Source organism: Triturus cristatus, chromosome 3_1 (assembly GCF_964204655.1).
Source record: "Triturus cristatus chromosome 3_1, aTriCri1.1, whole genome shotgun sequence".
NCBI lineage: Eukaryota > Metazoa > Chordata > Amphibia > Caudata > Salamandridae > Triturus > Triturus cristatus.
This window is the reverse complement of record NC_140583.1, coordinates 736,176,154-736,192,633: the sequence shown is the minus strand read 5'-3', so window position 1 is coordinate 736,192,633 and position 16,480 is coordinate 736,176,154. Positions and strand designations below refer to the sequence as shown.

Genomic DNA, 16,480 nt, shown 5'->3' with positions numbered 1-16,480 from the left:
ATTGCTTAATGAGAACCGTGTTCAAACAACATGGGGTTTTTGCAAGTTTTTTTTAATGATCTTCTTCTGCAGAATTTGAGTAAATCCAGGGCTTCAATGCAAGGAGAATGTGCTCCTTCATCCCGTCAGCGCTGCACCTGAATACACTATGAGGTTCTTGCCAGGGGATTGAAGCACATGCTACTCTCTGTCAAGTAATCACGCCACCACTGAAGAGCATACACACTTTTAACTGTGAGGATAATTAGCCCTCAGACAGAGGCCGTTCTAGCAGCCTCCATATCCACCCATACCCAAGAGCCCACAGCTCTTTCTGCCACAGACATTATACTTCACACTTGGTTGTTACCAGCCACATCTTATTGTTAGCAGTAGCTCTGTGTGTCACCACCAGAAGCAGGCATCATCATTTAGTAATTGAGAACATTATGAAATGGAAGACTGGGTGTGAGCTCAAGAAAGACCCACCTCCCAGGGCCGTCTGATCCAGCACAGAAATAAAGGAATCCGTGTCCATCGGCCTTCCTGCCACTAGTTGCGTCAGTGTGTAACTCATGCTGCTTATGTGTTTTTGTGTGTCTCTAGTGCCAGAACACCCAGTTGGGTAACTACATGTGTTATAAAATCTTTAATCAATCATGCTAGGAATGAAGGAAAAACTGAGTGGATCTGTTTGACATGGTGCTGAGATGTTGGTCTGATCCCTTGCCTCACAGATTCCCACCCGCTGCCAGGCTGGCTGTGCTTGCCAGAATGGACTCTACGAGGACCTTGATGGCGACTGCGTGACAGCGGACCGCTGCTCCTGCGAGTATGGTGGCTTCATTTACAGGACTGGGAAGATGATGCAGAAGGATTGTCAGAGTTGGTAAGCCCCCACCTTTTCAGCCATTGCCATCCAAACTATCACTGACAACTTTGTCTATTACAAAGGATTGAAGCAAACTCAGTGTCTCTACATCCATCCCATTAATATTTACTGTCTTAAGGGCAGGGCTGGACTGAGAACACAAATCAGCTCTGGCAATTTTATTGGACCGGCCCTTGAGAGGGAGGTCGCGTGGGTGGTGGGGAAGTATGAAGCACTGCAAAACCAGCCCCCACCACTCCAAAACCGGCCCCCACCGCTCCATAACCGCCCCCACCCTTCCAGTCTCCTGGGGAAACCCCAGATGCCCACTGTGGGCAGTCTGTCCCTGGTGAAGGGTGATCATCCACAATAATGCACGGAGACCACGCGAGATCGATTCATACCTTCACTTCATATTACAGGCACACAGCTTTAAATAACAGGCACCCTACAACGAAAAGCAACAGTCCCAAGTGTCCTTTCTTCACATAGGAGAGATGAGCCCATACAAAAAAATGCAGTAGGGTTGCTCAGACAAAATCAGCACCGGAATTCATGAAGACCTGGGTACATCCCAGCAGACCACTCATAGTGTTAGAGAAAAGGGAAGGCTGAATTAAATAGGTGGTTCAGATAACAGTCATCATGTAATTCATCTTATTTTTAAGGGTTTGCGCCTTGTATTCAGTCGTATCACTATACTCCAGTTTGCTAGCTATTTCCGTTCCTGGGCTACTGAGCACATGAAATGCTAATGGACCAATAGTCCAAATTTAACTTACCAGAGTTTATGAAAGCGAGAATAATCACAGAGACTGGAGCAAACGAGAAGAAATAGATGATGAAAAAATGGGAAGATGCAAAGTTTGGTGGGATGGTATAACGACTTACCTGAGAAGACAGAGAATATAGACTTTTCTTTACAGAATTTGAACACAATATTACTTGCTAAACTGTCTAGGTATCACCATAACATTTCTCTTAAGATGGTTGTGTTTTATATTTAGTTTTCAATGAGATATGAAGACAGCAAAAACCTACAAGGTGCCAGCACATTAGCTAACGTGTGAGCCCCCTAAGGTAGATTTAAGACAAAAAACTTGCAAGGTGCCAGAACATGAGCTATTGGGTGAACCCCCTAAGGAAGAGCTCTGACAAAAAAAAACTACAAAGTGTCAGCACATCAGCTTCTCTGTGCAGCCCCTAAGGTACAGCTAAGGCCAAGACCTCAATAAATCATATGATCGATAACTAGTGGCTGGTACAAATAAAGGACTTTGGCGGTAGATAGAGGAATACTGAGGGCCAGGGAAACGAACTGCAATTAAGGGCCACATGTTGGAAGGGCCAATCCTCACAATACAGGACTGTTCTTGCATGACTCCCATTTTCTTTAATGTTAGGGTGTCACTGAGTCATATGTAAGATTTCATTCTTTACCCCCGCTGCACATTGTGAAGTTGCAAGTTAGCCTTGTAAATGCTTGTTCGACGGACTGACATCTGCTCTTTCTCTCACACAACAGTTTGTGCACGGGCGGGCATTGGGAGTGCACAGAGAACCTCCAATGTGCGTCCACCTGTGTCCTCTACGGCCAAGGCCACGTCAACACCTTCGATGGCCATCAATACGTGTTTGACGGCAACTGCGAGTACACCCTGGCGACGGTAAGATCAGCGCTCCAGCTGCAGTTTACTGCTTGCTTTGGGGCAGTGGCGAGCAGGGCCCAACCCCCTGACAGGGCAGACATCAATGCGTTTTGCTTTGAAATTAAATTGCAAATGAATCAGGCCACCGAGTTCATACCACAGCCACCGCCAACCCAAGCTATGGCGAAATGATGACTAGATTTAGAGGCTTTTCGTGATTTCTCTCAGAGTTGGAAAATCTGAAATTGTGCAGTGTTTATGACAGTGGGAAAGCATCAGTCATGGTGATTTTGAGGTCTGGAGCAGTGTGCACGTTGCATGTACTGGGTCCAGGTAACAGTTAGATTGGTGGACACCATCACCGGACTGTACATCAATTGTCACTTCATCTATCGTGACACATATTGGGCCATAGAAACCTGATGCATGCCCCCTCCAAACTCATTCGGCCTTGAAGGTGACATGCAGTAGTCTGGTGTTTTTCTTCTTAAAGTGCCATTTATTTTATTTTAGTTTATTTTATTTAATGCAATTTTATATAGCGCCGACTTTACCCAAAGGTGTCAGAGCGCTTCACAATATAACCAAGTACGTTACATGAGGAAATGTACATACTTACACGTTACAGATACAAACGAGATAGATGAAAAAGTAAAATAAAACAATAGATGGCAGTCACACAAGAATCAAAAACACAATAGGATTAGGATTGCACAGGTATAAATGACATATTTACAACACTGTAAGAACTTCCTTGAGGGGCATGAAAAGGGATGTATTAATTCTGAAAATGTGAAGTGGAAGTGCTATGTAGGAGAATGAGATGTTGTTAGGGGAAGTCATTCCATCCTCTGAGGCATCACCGTGACATTGAACGTTGTCATTCTGTGTCTCTGAAAATTCACCATTTAGGGTATTGGTCCTCTGGTTTATAGACTATCACACACCGGAATGTGACTGAGTCCCCTCCAGCCCGACCAGCATTTCTGAGATGCTTCATAACATTTCATAATACATTGAAGTTGGTAAGCCAAATAAAACTAGAGCCTGGGGTTGGCTTCTTCTTTCTTCTTGGACTCATGGGCTGATTAAATCAAACCAGAGTTGAGCCAAACGTCTAAGGCACAGTTTTTTCTGCTTCTAGCCGGATTTTTTAACCCAGGAGACCCTGAGGCCTAATTGTTTAGCTGAATTAATTATTTTGCAGGTAGTTATTCTTAAATGAACTCATATTAATTCATTTTATCTAACTTGGTTGTGTTAAAGATATATATATAAAGTATCTGATTACCCTTTTGTCGTAAAACTAGAGAGGGGGTATAGTCTATTAGTCAGAAGTGCACACAAGAAAACATGGGCTCATGACATTGCTTTCCAAGTCTCTTGAACAAGTTGTGGTATTCTGAAAAATAAAGTTACCTCCCTGTACCTTGGAAGTCCTAAATGTAGGTCAGGTGAGTGTGTTTTCTACATAAAAACACTCAGTTGAGGGCTTCCTTCATATAAAAATAATAATCAAAGCCTACGACAGAGTTCAGCTTGTCTGTTTCTCTGTCTCTATGAATTGTTTTTCGTGTTGTCTTCTAATTTAGGAAGGGGCTGAAGACACACCTCATTGAAGAACACTCCATCACAACGCAGTAACAATCCTCTTTCCTTCTCAGAATCCAGCTACCCCTTAATCACCTGTTGAATGTATCTTGGCTTTTATCCCCGTACAGCACTATGTTGCCTTTGCATTCATACATAAATACATACATCTTTCCGATCTCTAATAATATATGCATGTCTTTGACCTTCTAGGACAGCTGTGGTGTGAACAACTCTCTCTCCTCCTTTAAAATTGTGACAGAAAACGTCATCTGCGGTAGGTTGGGCGTCACCTGCTCCAGGGCGATCCGGATTACCATCGGGGTAAGTAAAGTCACTCCTGTCCGCGTGCTTGCTCGTCCCTGTCAAATTCCCACTCACAATCGGATATAGAAGGGTCGCATCTTCTATGGGTCAGTGGCTACCAGTAACATCATCAGTTCTTCACTATGATACTAGTGCCGCAAGAGTCCTCCTCTGATACAACAGCATACAAGTTCCTCGCCGCAAACTTAGTACAGTGCGAGTCTTACACTCATAAGTTTGATTAAGTGTACCCATCTCTGTAACATTAGGAGGTGAGTAGTCCTGCACTCTGGAAGTACAGCAGTACAGGTACCAGAGTCGGCACTAGGGCGAGACCAGTTGTGCCTGTTGACAATCCATAAATTGATCCCAGAGCCCAATCAATCATTCATGCAGAGTACATCACTTTGTATACTATAACAGAGCACCTTCATTAACCCCCCACTCACCACATAGTTTGCACCTGATTTCCATTAGCTTCCTTACTCTCTATAAGACCAATTTTCCATTCAATTTCTTTGATAAAAACACTTCCTGATTATCCTAGAGGAATCCTTTTTAACACTCTCTCCCTTTACAGGACACGGTTATTCAGCTTTCGAATGAGCACTACACGATCACCCCAAATGTCCCGGACCCAAATATCCGAGTGGTAAAAAACATTCTGTTCATGACCTTTGACATCACCATCCCAAACAAGTTCATCATCTCTCTTCTGTGGAACAAGAACATGAATTTGTTCGTCAAGCTCTTCAAAATCGGCAAGGTAAATATGATTGATTGGGGCAGGGGGGAGCTTCTCAAAGGTCTCCTGAGAGAGAAATGTAAAGTTTACCTAAATAGGCCTAGTCCCAGGTGTAAACTCCAGAATACATAAACATAAATAGATGATAAGGCGCTCCAAATAAAAACTTTTAGGGAAACCCCATCTTTCTTTATTCCACTTGTACATGCCCTGAACTTAAGTGAGCAGTTCAATTATAGCTTATAGTCCAATGATGAACTGATTGATGCTCGCCAGAAGAGAATCAGGTGGAAATTCAAGCTAGCTAGCATACATGTATGTATGTACATATAAAGGCATGAATGCATTTAGGTATGTATGTGATAGTTGTGAAGCGCGAACCTAGCCAAAAGGTCAACACTTGAGTCAACTAATGATAATCTGAGTAAGGCATCAGACTTTGTCAGCACATAGGTATAGAGGGAGTCTGGTTGATTGCTTCGGCCCTTGGCGAAAGGCCTTTCACTTGGCAAGTATTGTAAATGAGTGCATTCTGGTCCAATTAGTTTGTGGGTTTATTATTAATTAATGGGCTCGGGGGTGGAACTCGAGCTTACACAAACCCTAGGATGGGAGGTCCCCCACGACCCGCTGCGCCTGATCCTGGGGTGTTTGACAGCCTTGATGGATCCCGGGCCGATAGGTGCTTCCTGGGAACCGCAGTGGCGGTGGCGAAGCGCGATATTGCGGCGCTCTGGTCCCAAGCCAAGCCACCTACTATGCGAAAATGGAGAAGGGGAGTGGATTGGTGTGGAACTCAGGAGGAGCCCCTTTTCGAGGCCCGGGGATGCCCCGAACTTTTTGGCACAATATGGGGCAAATGGTTCAACTTACTGCCCATCTGAGGGGCTCGAGTGTATCGGGTACATGAATATTTACAAGCAAGTGTTGTACTCATTTCACAAGTGCCTTATGAGTCCCTGTCACCTTCTTTTGTTTGTACTGTATCTGAATAATGTGTCTACTTTGCTACCAATGTATTTTTGTTCCCTAAAAGAATCCAATAAACTTGATTATCAAAAAAAATAAATGAATGGGCTTATGATCTGTGCCATCACAGATGTCACTACTTGGTAAAATTGTTGGTCTGTGTGTATCAAAGAGTGGAACCAGACATCTCGCTCACTAGATTTCGTCTTTGCCACTGTGCAAGGACAGGAGAGAGTCTTAGGGACCAATACACTGCTGTTTACCACTGTGGCCATAGTAGGTAGATACATAGTATTGTTAGTAAAGGCAATAAAAAAAAAACACAAATGGTTAAGAGACAATCATAAGCTGTGACGAGGTTATCTGGAGAGCTGGCTAAATTGGCAGTGTGATTCCCACCATAAACTGTAGCTTATTCCAGGGACAGCAGGTGGTGGTTTGGCCTAGTCCGGATGACTCAAAGATGACAAACCTCTGTCTGTTATTGGACCTAACCACAGCACACCGATGCAGGCCCAACTTGAGTCTCCCTAAACTCCTGACCCTACGTGTTTTTACCTTCAGGTCTCCGTCTGTGGACTTTGCGGCAACTACAATGGGAACCAGAAGGATGACTATGAGACCCGCAGCAAGTACGTGGCCCCCAACATGCTGGACTTTGTCAACAGCTGGAAGGAGAACCCGTTGTGTGGCGACGTGAACATTATTGTGGACCCCTGCAGCAAAAACCCATATCGCAGCGCCTGGGCGCAAAGGAATTGCGCCATAATCAACAGCGAAAGCTTCGCACTCTGTCACAGCGTGGTAAGGATTGCTTAACACTAGCGTCTTTACATGCAAGACAACAATGCGTGGTTTCTTGGTAAGTCTTTGCTACGTCTCCAGATACAAAATGTGCTGACAGCAAACGGGGCATAGGAACTACTCAGAGGGCGCCCCTGGCAGACAAAGATGTTACCATGGGCAAATTCAAGACATTCCCTTGTGTATATTATCACATTTAAACCAGGGATATTATTAATAATTCACACAGACTGGCTCTGGAGAACATTTGGGGATGTCTGGAACATCCCCAAAGAGCACATGAACACATCTTAGTGAATACCCTTTGCATAGGAGAGCATTAGGTATGCGGACCGCCATCTACCCATCTACCCATTTGTTTCAGTGCAAGTCTCTGATGGTCACTTTGAATTCTTAATTTGCTCAACAGAACATCAGTGTGACTGGTACTAGTGCACAGTGAGGGGGGCAGGACCCAAGCTGCACTTATTAAATTGAGCCTTTAACCCACAAGCCACACCGTAATTAATGGGGTAAACCCCACAGCTCTCTGCAAGGAGTACAATAACGCTGTGGCACCCGTAAACCACGGTGAGCATACATGCAGGACCATGTGATCCACAGTGCAATTTAAGGAGGTTATTGGCCTATGTCAAGGTAATAATTAGGTGTGGAAAATGCTCCACATTGTGCAGTGCAATTTTATTGGCCCAGTGTGCACTACAAAGATGGCCTTGGCTCACGGTATGAGGCACAGTGCGTAGATGTGAATTATAATAATAATTCGCATTTGTAAAGCCCGAACATATCACCCCTCACAGGTTTGAGGTGCTGGCGGTTGTCAGGGAGATTAAGTGAGCTATTGCCCAGAGTCACATGATGGTAAGCTGAGCTGTCCTGGGAGATACGACCGTGGGCCCCGTGCTCCGGAGTCAGCCTCTCTGACCGCTGCGCTGCACCTTCCCCTCAGTCAGTGTTCAGTGACACAGTGTGCACTGCAAGATGGCCATGCCTTACTGTGTGAGGCACAGTGATCCATTACTAGATGTGAGTTCAATGAAACAAAGACGGTTGTGCCTCACAGTATGAGGCATAGTGATCCGTGAGTATAGCATTTCACATGAGTATAGGGATCTTTGGCATGTACTGTGAATACGACAGTGTCCTGCAAAACACAAGACAAGGGTCAGGTAAACCAATGTGTGCACTGCATAGATGTCAATGACTCATAGTGCGCAGTGCACGGAGGGCATGTGCCCAGTGTCTACTCTAAAATTACTATAGTGACCCAAGCTTTACACTGCATTGATGCTATAGTAACCCAAGCGTAACACTGCATTAGTGCCTCTACGTGAGCACTACAAGGGAATATTTGGCTGAATCCCTGGTAAGAAGACCATCTGCCACAGAGCACGCTACACGGAGTACAGTAAGCACGGTGTGCATTGTTATCAGACTAGCGTCCCACAAACTGCACTACACAGGTACCGTGACTCGTGATATCCACTACACGATTAATACTGAAGCCTACTGGCTAGAAAGGAGCATCATGGAATGAACTGCAAAGATAGTGACCCCAAAGTACTCTAAAAGAGAGCGGTTACACAGCGTGCACCGAGACAAGACAAGTGTTTCTCACAGTTTGTTCAATGAGGGAAAATCAGCAGATGACGGTGAGGCTCACTTGGAGTATGGTGACCTGTAGCATGCACCGTCAGTTGGAGAGTGGTCCTTGTTTGCTGGGAAACATTGTAGCAACTCACAACCGCAGCGTACAACGACCAATCACAGTGAAAAGTACAGTGACCCACACCGTGTACTGCAAGTACAATAACCACCACTGTTAATGAGACAAAAATAGAAACTTGCCACCACATCGAGGACTCCCTTCACTCAGGCAGACTACGGAACTCGAGGACCAGAAATGTGGCTGAGATTTAGAGCGCGGAGGCAATCAGTGGAAAGGAGATGTTTGTTAGTGATATGAGTGTTCCAGGAAGATGTTGGTTACCCATCTGATCCAGTAGCTTGCCTAAGAAGAGAAAGACCTCTCTTCATGTGGCTTCATCTAAAACCTTCCAAATCTTGCCAGGGCCTGCCCCTGGCTGACCGCCTTACCTTCCGGTCCCTGCCTCCTCATTGCTATTCTTTTCTCCCTTCCCGAATCTGTGTCTGAGATGAAGTCTGCATTGTGTTCCTGCAGGAATACCAAGGGCCATATTATGAGGCCTGCCTGCATGATGCCTGCGGCTGTGACTCTGGCGGCGACTGCAAGTGCTTGTGCGATGCCATCGCTGCCTACGCTAAGAAGTGCTTGGACAAAGGGGTCTGCATTGACTGGAGGACACCTGATTTCTGCCGTAAGTATCATTATTGGGATGAAACTGATTTCACCTCCAGCAACGTGCTGCTGTCTTTTCATGTAGTCAACAGTTCACTCTGTCGGCGTATGTTCCATGTATGTGTCTCTGCACCTAACAGAGGAGTATAAGCATGCCCTTCCATCTTTGTTGTAGAGATCTGCTCTTCCTACAGAAGTATCAGTTTTTCACCTAAACACCCACTCACCCTCTTACAGCAGATACATCATGGCAGCTGCATTTATCATTCCTATTAGCAAAGAAGATCGTATTTATCCTTCTTTCCACTGCAAACAATGGTATCATTCGGGATGTGTGAAGGTGCCTAGTTTACACATAATTCTTGAAAAACTATGATAACCACAAAAAGTGCTCATATGTTGGTGCTTACGCTTCATAATCGGGGATTTCACAAGCACTTTTTCTTGCATGCAACTTACTCACAATGTATCAGCACAACATAGCTTCAAAGTACTTACAAGAAAAAGCTAAGCAAGAAATGCACTTGCATACAAATTCTCAGGTATCACTAGTGCCAACTAAGATACTGAAGAGAAAAGGGTGCAAGTGTGTCGGGGACTCTACCACAAAATTGAGTACCTAATATCACCCTACACTAGTACAGTATGGAGAGGAGAATATCAACTCTCACTATATTGTCACGGCAAGTGTATGTAAAAGTAGATTTACTATTCTTTACTCCACATCCTTCTACCTTGATGACATGCACCTTCAAGGGCGGTCGATGTGGAGATAGGAACACTAAATCTACACCTACTTATAAATACTTACCTAAACAATAGAATGTAATCAATGTCCTACATGCAATACTGTTGTAAGGAGAAATTTGTCCCTCGACATTCTGGCATAAATCTGATCAGAGCCATATGAAAAGCTGGAAACTGCAAGCTACAGATAGGTGAACAATAAGTAACTCCATAAGACTATGCCTGGGTAATAAAAAACTCACACAGCCCCAGTATCAGTCTAAAGAACAGACACGTCTATCCTTCTGCCTGGCACAGATGGCTGCATCCATCTTCCTAGTACAGTAACTGGCGCTTCATGGTGCACCGATCGCCTTTCTGCAAGAAACACATCTCCCATCTGAGAGGTCCGGCGCATTTGAATCCGCATGGGGCTCACAGTGCTATTTCTCCTGTTACAGGAATTATTCCGAGGGGTGTGCACCCTACTTCAGAAAACTGTTCTATTCCGCCACACACAATCCATCATGGACCTACAGGGCAGGTATACCCCGGTCACTGGGACACTAGCAGGTCACTCATTACTATTGGCTAACATATATGCCCCGAATGCAGGCTCCCCAGACTTTTTCAAGAGCTGCACACTCAGATTGGTTGCAGTGATTTAGACCTCCTCATTATAGGAGGGATTTTAACTTACTTATCGACTCCACCATTAACACCACAGCGCCCGCACGGTCAGTAAGCCAAGATCACTTCACATTAAAAGGGGCATTTGTGGCACACATGCTTTAAGAGATGCCTGGTGCCTTAAGGGTATTTCAACATTGGGATTTGCTCATTATTCAACCCAACACAACATGTGTTTGTGTATTGATTATTGTCTTCTATCTGTGACTCTATGTCCATAGCTCGTTACATCCCAACATCTACCCCATACATGCTTAGACCATTCCACTCTCCATGTCACATTCCACATCCCTTTTGGCGGTGGCCAGGTGAGACAATGGCAATTCCCCACACTGGTGCTACAAGACGTGCTTTTCTGCTCCTAACTGCATACGGCAGTTTTCGATCATCATCGCATCAATGCGAGCTCAGTGGACTCACAGGTCATCCTCTGGGAGGCTTTTAAGCACACATTTGAGACGCTTGCAAATCCAAGCACTCAGGAGGTCTGAGAGACCTTTGCAACAGGCTTATGCGCATTGAGAAATAGTTGACCGACTGATGTTTGAGCGTTGCATGACGCCATGGAGATCCACACCCACTTATCCAACTCTCGCTGCTGACTGGGTACAGAGAACTGGCCGATGAAAGGTCAGCTTTTTGGGCAAATATGCTAGGGCTCGTAGATACATAGAAGGCGAGCGCTCCAGTCTTACACTAGCCTGACTCCTCCATCCCCTGAGAGGCACTTCCTACATTGCCAAGCTTTGTACAGATGGGGGATCAAAGGCCACCTCCAAAGAGGCGGTCCTAGCGACAATATCCAATACTACACATGCCTCTACACTACCCGACTTTCAGTCAATGTAAAGCCCAAACAGCCTATCTGGAGGAGGAGGCAATGGTGTGGCTATGTAATTCTCAGTGCTAGTCCCTTAGTGAACCTCTCTCTAGAGAGGAAATAGTGCAAGCCATCAACTCCCTTGCCTGGCCTTAACGGATTCCCGGGTGAATTCTATAAACATTTTAAACACCTCGTTGTACCACGACTACTAGCCGTATATGAGGAGTCCATTAATACTGGCTCCCTCCCACTATCTCTACGGGAAGATGTGATAACCCTTCTCCTCAAACCAGGCAAGGACCCTCAACATTGTGGGTCTTACAGACACCTATCACTACTAAATTTTGATAACAAGATATTAGCCAAGGTCCTCTCCAACCATCTTGCACTCCTGATGGAACAGATCATATCCACGGTGCAATTGAGGTTCGACCCCCTTTGCTCCACATCTTTCAAACTTTGCACTGTCTTCTCTGTCCCCCATAGAATCTCCCCGGATACTCAGACCATGACAGCCTTACTGGATGCCAAGAAGGCATTTGACTCCCTGGAATGGTCATTTCTTCTCTCTGTGCTAAACAAATTGGGAATTCCCCCGTGGACTTTCAGCGCTGACACACCTCTTATTCGCAAACCTTACGGCCCACATCAGGGTTAATGGTTCTCTAACCACTCCAGTTTCTCTCACACGTAGTAAAGGTAAGGGCAGCTCCTTGTCCCCTTTCTCTTTATATTAACCATGAACCCATAAGTCAGACACCTCCACATGAGCCACATGCATCATGGCCTACACCTTAAACCAGGCCCTCTTCTAACTTTGTTCTATGCGGACAGCGTATTATTATTTTTATGGCATCCAGAAGAAAACCTAGACCCAATTCTCCGGCAAGTGGTCTGATTCAGGGGCCATTCTGCCCTCCATATTAACTGGTCCAAATTCAAACTCTTCCCTCTAACTCCTGTCACAAAACTCACAAAGTGCGAACTGACCTGGCATGACGTGCCAGTTAAATATCTAGGCATTGTCCTACAACAAGATAGAGAGCAAGTAGTGTGGCTAAATTATGGCCCTGCGGTCGACACACTATCAAAACAGGTAGACCGCTGGATCCCTTTACAGCGATCTGTGGCTGGACGGATTGTAATAATTAAAAATGGCACTCCTCCCTTGATTCCTTTACTTCTTCCTAAATATGCCTTACTACTCACCAACTCATTCTTTGCGTTGTTGCACGGACAACTCCTAAAACTCATTTGGGCTGGTAAATGCCTACACATAAGCTGGAACACGATCGTACTCCTATAAGTGAGAAGCGGTTTCGGCATACCTCACCTACACCTATATTATCTGGCAGCGCAGTGTCACTACGCACATCGATTGGTCCCATGCAGATGCTAGACTCCTCTACTCCAAACATGCTTCTATACTTCCAAGGAGAATCCATCTTCAACCAAACAATGTCCAAACCTTGTGCACCACGTGCTGGGCATGGCAGAAACGTCAGCGTATTTTAGGAAGCACTCTACTCTAATCTCTAGACTTAACACTATTAGGCAACCCTTAGCTCCCCATCACCTGCGAAACCCCGGTCAAATGCACTTTGACACGGTATGGCTTGCCCACTTTCTGGGACCTTTTCCCAGAGGGTCATGCCCTGATGCACTCAAAAGATACATGCTTTGCCTCAGGCTCAGTTATGAACCATTTCATAATGCACCACATGCACAGTTCGCTGGGAGCTGCCATATTTACATACCCGCTAGCACCAGACGACTTCTTTCCCTTAACCCTGGTAATAAATTACCCTGATGGGAGACGACTAGAGGGAAACTGTATCAAGTCAGTATGGCGTTATTACCAGCCCATGATGCAAAACTCAGGACCTACTGGGAGGAGGACTTAGGCCAGCACCTGAGTGATAAGATGTGTATTGCCTGCTGTGCTCAAACCCTCTTGGTCTGTCCTAATCATTGTCATGAGTTTATTCACTTCAAATTTCTGTGACGCGCCTACATCACCCCCAGCGACCAACATAAATATGATCACACAAGTCCTTCCGACTGTCTCAAATGTCACATCTCAGATGCAAATTTCATACACATGACATGGACATGCAGGCACATTGTACACTACTGGGGCGAGATCTTCTCCTGTCTGACTCAAATGGTGGAAACTGATCTAGATTCAGACCCACTCCTTGCCCTGGTGGGTTATGTACAAGATCTCCCGAAAAGCACAAGATGATTCATCGCCATGGCCCTACTGCTGGCCAAATGTGAACTAGCTCTGCACTGCCAACTTCCCCTGGTAAAAAACTGTCTGACCAGGATGACATATTGAGATACCACCAGTGAGCTTTACTCCTCTCTCCAAGCTCCCAACCTCAAGACCGAAAGATATATGGCAACCTCTACGCCATTATCTACTACTGAATGCCAAGATGTCCCAGGGATCTCACGCCAACACAGCAAAGAATGCCAGCCACGAAAAGCCTTCTGGTCCCACATCACCACACCCATCTACCTCCACCCCCCCACCCCCCACTTGGATCTTCCCGGGGAATGCACACGTATTAGCTGTCCCTTGCACATCTGCCATGGATCCCCCACTTTTTCCCTCCTCCTTCCTCTCACTGATGACACACTTGCTGTTGCATATTCTTCCACTACAATGCCAACACCTGGGTTCTACGACTCCCCATATTTGCTAGTGAGGAAAACATCTTGGTTTCTCTGTTCTTTTTATTGTATAAGTGTTTCTTTTATAATGGGCTCTGAACACAATGTACACACTGATTATCCATCACCAGATGTGACCAACATACCTCCCATGCACAGTACTGCTTGCCACCCCTGCCCATCCTGTCACCTTCTCCCAAAAGCTCTCCTACAGTGGATACGATACTGCTTATCCAGAGGTTGTACCTATGCATGACTTTGTATGCAATGCCACTTTATGACATGCTTTACGACATTGTGTTGGCTTTGCGTTTGTAATTACAAAATATTAATAAAAACAATTAAACAAAAAAATCGAATCCTGACACATTGGCCATTCCCTTTCAGTCCCACTCTTCTCATTCCTCCCAACCAAACGCAGATAAATACTGTGCACAAATCCGATTCTTTTATTGTACACAGCAGGACTAACATAAGAAAGGCGCTGTGTGCTGCCTAACACATTACATGCTACAGTGATCTTGCATAGGAAAGTTACTCTGCTCTTCAAAGTGATTTTACCTCAGTGCACCAATTTAAGCCTTTGCTTTAGGGTTTGTTTAAATATATTTTTTAAAACACATGCACTCCAAATGTGCCATGGCATAAACAATATATGCAGCTATGCTGAGTGCAATATCTTATTTATCACCATTCTTGAGGTAGATGGATCGTCAACTACCCGAGGCTTTGCCCCTCATGAGTCATGCACCGTCTCCACACTGGAAAACTGTAATAAAAAACATATTACAAAAAGTGTGCCTGCATATATATATATATTGCTAGCGAAAAGATAGACCAACAACACACTATTTATAGCAACTTTTGGAATAAAAGCACATTCATGCCTTCATTACTCCGGTGCAAAGGTCAAATTTAAGTTTATTATCACAGTACAGTAAAAGTGACAGGAGAAAAACACGTTTACTGCCTCACAGTTTCCATGTTACAGTTACTTTATAGAGGGAAACGACATTTCTAATCATCATAATCTCTCTTCGGTGTGATTTTTATATTGCTGCACACATTTAACCCGTTTCATTCTTGTTTTGGCTGAATATATTTTGTTAAAGCATATACACATGAAAAAATGTTAGAGCATAAAGCATATTTGCAGATGCCCAGAGTATAATATGAAATTTATTACTGCTGTGTTGAAGGAGGGAATTCATAACTCAGGATTTATCGCGTGTGAGTAATGACCACTCCCCACATGCAACAACAATAAAAAATATTTTATTACACTGTGCACATCTGCATATCTGTGTGTGTTTGTAAAGATAGATAGATAGATAGATAGATAGATAGATAGATAGATAGATAGATAGATAGATAGATAGATAGATAGATAGATAGATTAGATGGATAGATAGATTAATTTTTTTCCTGTAATTGTGTGTCTAGCGCTTCTGCAATAAATAATGACGCAATACATTTTGTGATCTAATTCCTTGTAACACAAACATAGTTAAAATATCATATTTTGTACAACTTGAGCATCTTTGTGACATATAGACACAATTTGTTGGCAGTGAGGGTAACAGCCAAGGGCGCACATGTGCATAATCTGTGAAATTCAATAATGTTCCTGTCACACTCAACCTAATGTGGTCCCATTGCCACTGGGCCACGTCAAAGCAAAGTTCAAATCTATGTAAAAGGAGCGTGTAAGTATTAGCCGTTCCTTTGTACAATAGTTCACAAAAGTATAGTCTTCATCCGTCTATTCATTATCATTCAATCACAAAAAGGTCTCTTGGGAGTCTCATTTAGTTGAATTTTCAGTTCCAAATACATTCAATCCATGATCCATCAAAAAAGAAGCAGTCAAATCAATCCAGCCATCAGTTAAATTAATAAAGCCAACGCGTTTCGTCCAATATGGGCATCCTCAGGGCTCATAATCCAAATTGGAGCACCATAATTCTGATTCTTCAGAGTGCTATGCTGATCCGGTGTATTCACCTGGAGCTGTCCTTTTGTTGTTCTTCTCATCTGCTGTATCAGGCGCTCCCTCTTCTGTGGCTCCTGCTCCTTTGGTGTGCAAGTTCCCCGCTCCTTACCTCTTTACTTGTCCGTACCTGATGCTTCTCTTTATAGCGGGACCCCAGCCAATCTATGATCTGGCAGATCTTCAGCTAAACTTCGTTTTCCTCAAGAAGGGTGTCTTAGTAACATAGGCTCATTTGAAACATGTGCAGCTTTACTTGATGCTATCCCTTTAGAGGCAAAATGCAATATTTTTGTTTCCACACATTCATTAGAGAGACAATATACAACTAAATTGAAT

General features: G+C 44.4%; 1 protein-coding gene across 2 annotated transcripts in view; it reads left to right on the top strand.

The window, feature by feature from the left end:
- The window catches only part of MUC6 (mucin 6, oligomeric mucus/gel-forming), a 159,696-nt gene that overhangs the window by 66,942 nt on the left and 76,274 nt on the right, over positions 1 to 16,480 (top strand). For both annotated transcript variants that reach the window (XM_085644897.1, XM_085644896.1), the window contains exons 21-26: positions 717 to 868; positions 2,376 to 2,517; positions 4,303 to 4,413; positions 4,976 to 5,161; positions 6,674 to 6,913; positions 9,096 to 9,252. In XM_085644897.1, the coding sequence (XP_085501023.1) occupies positions 717 to 868; positions 2,376 to 2,517; positions 4,303 to 4,413; positions 4,976 to 5,161; positions 6,674 to 6,913; positions 9,096 to 9,252 (988 nt within the window). The remainder of the gene's footprint in view (positions 1 to 716; positions 869 to 2,375; positions 2,518 to 4,302; positions 4,414 to 4,975; positions 5,162 to 6,673; positions 6,914 to 9,095; positions 9,253 to 16,480) is intronic.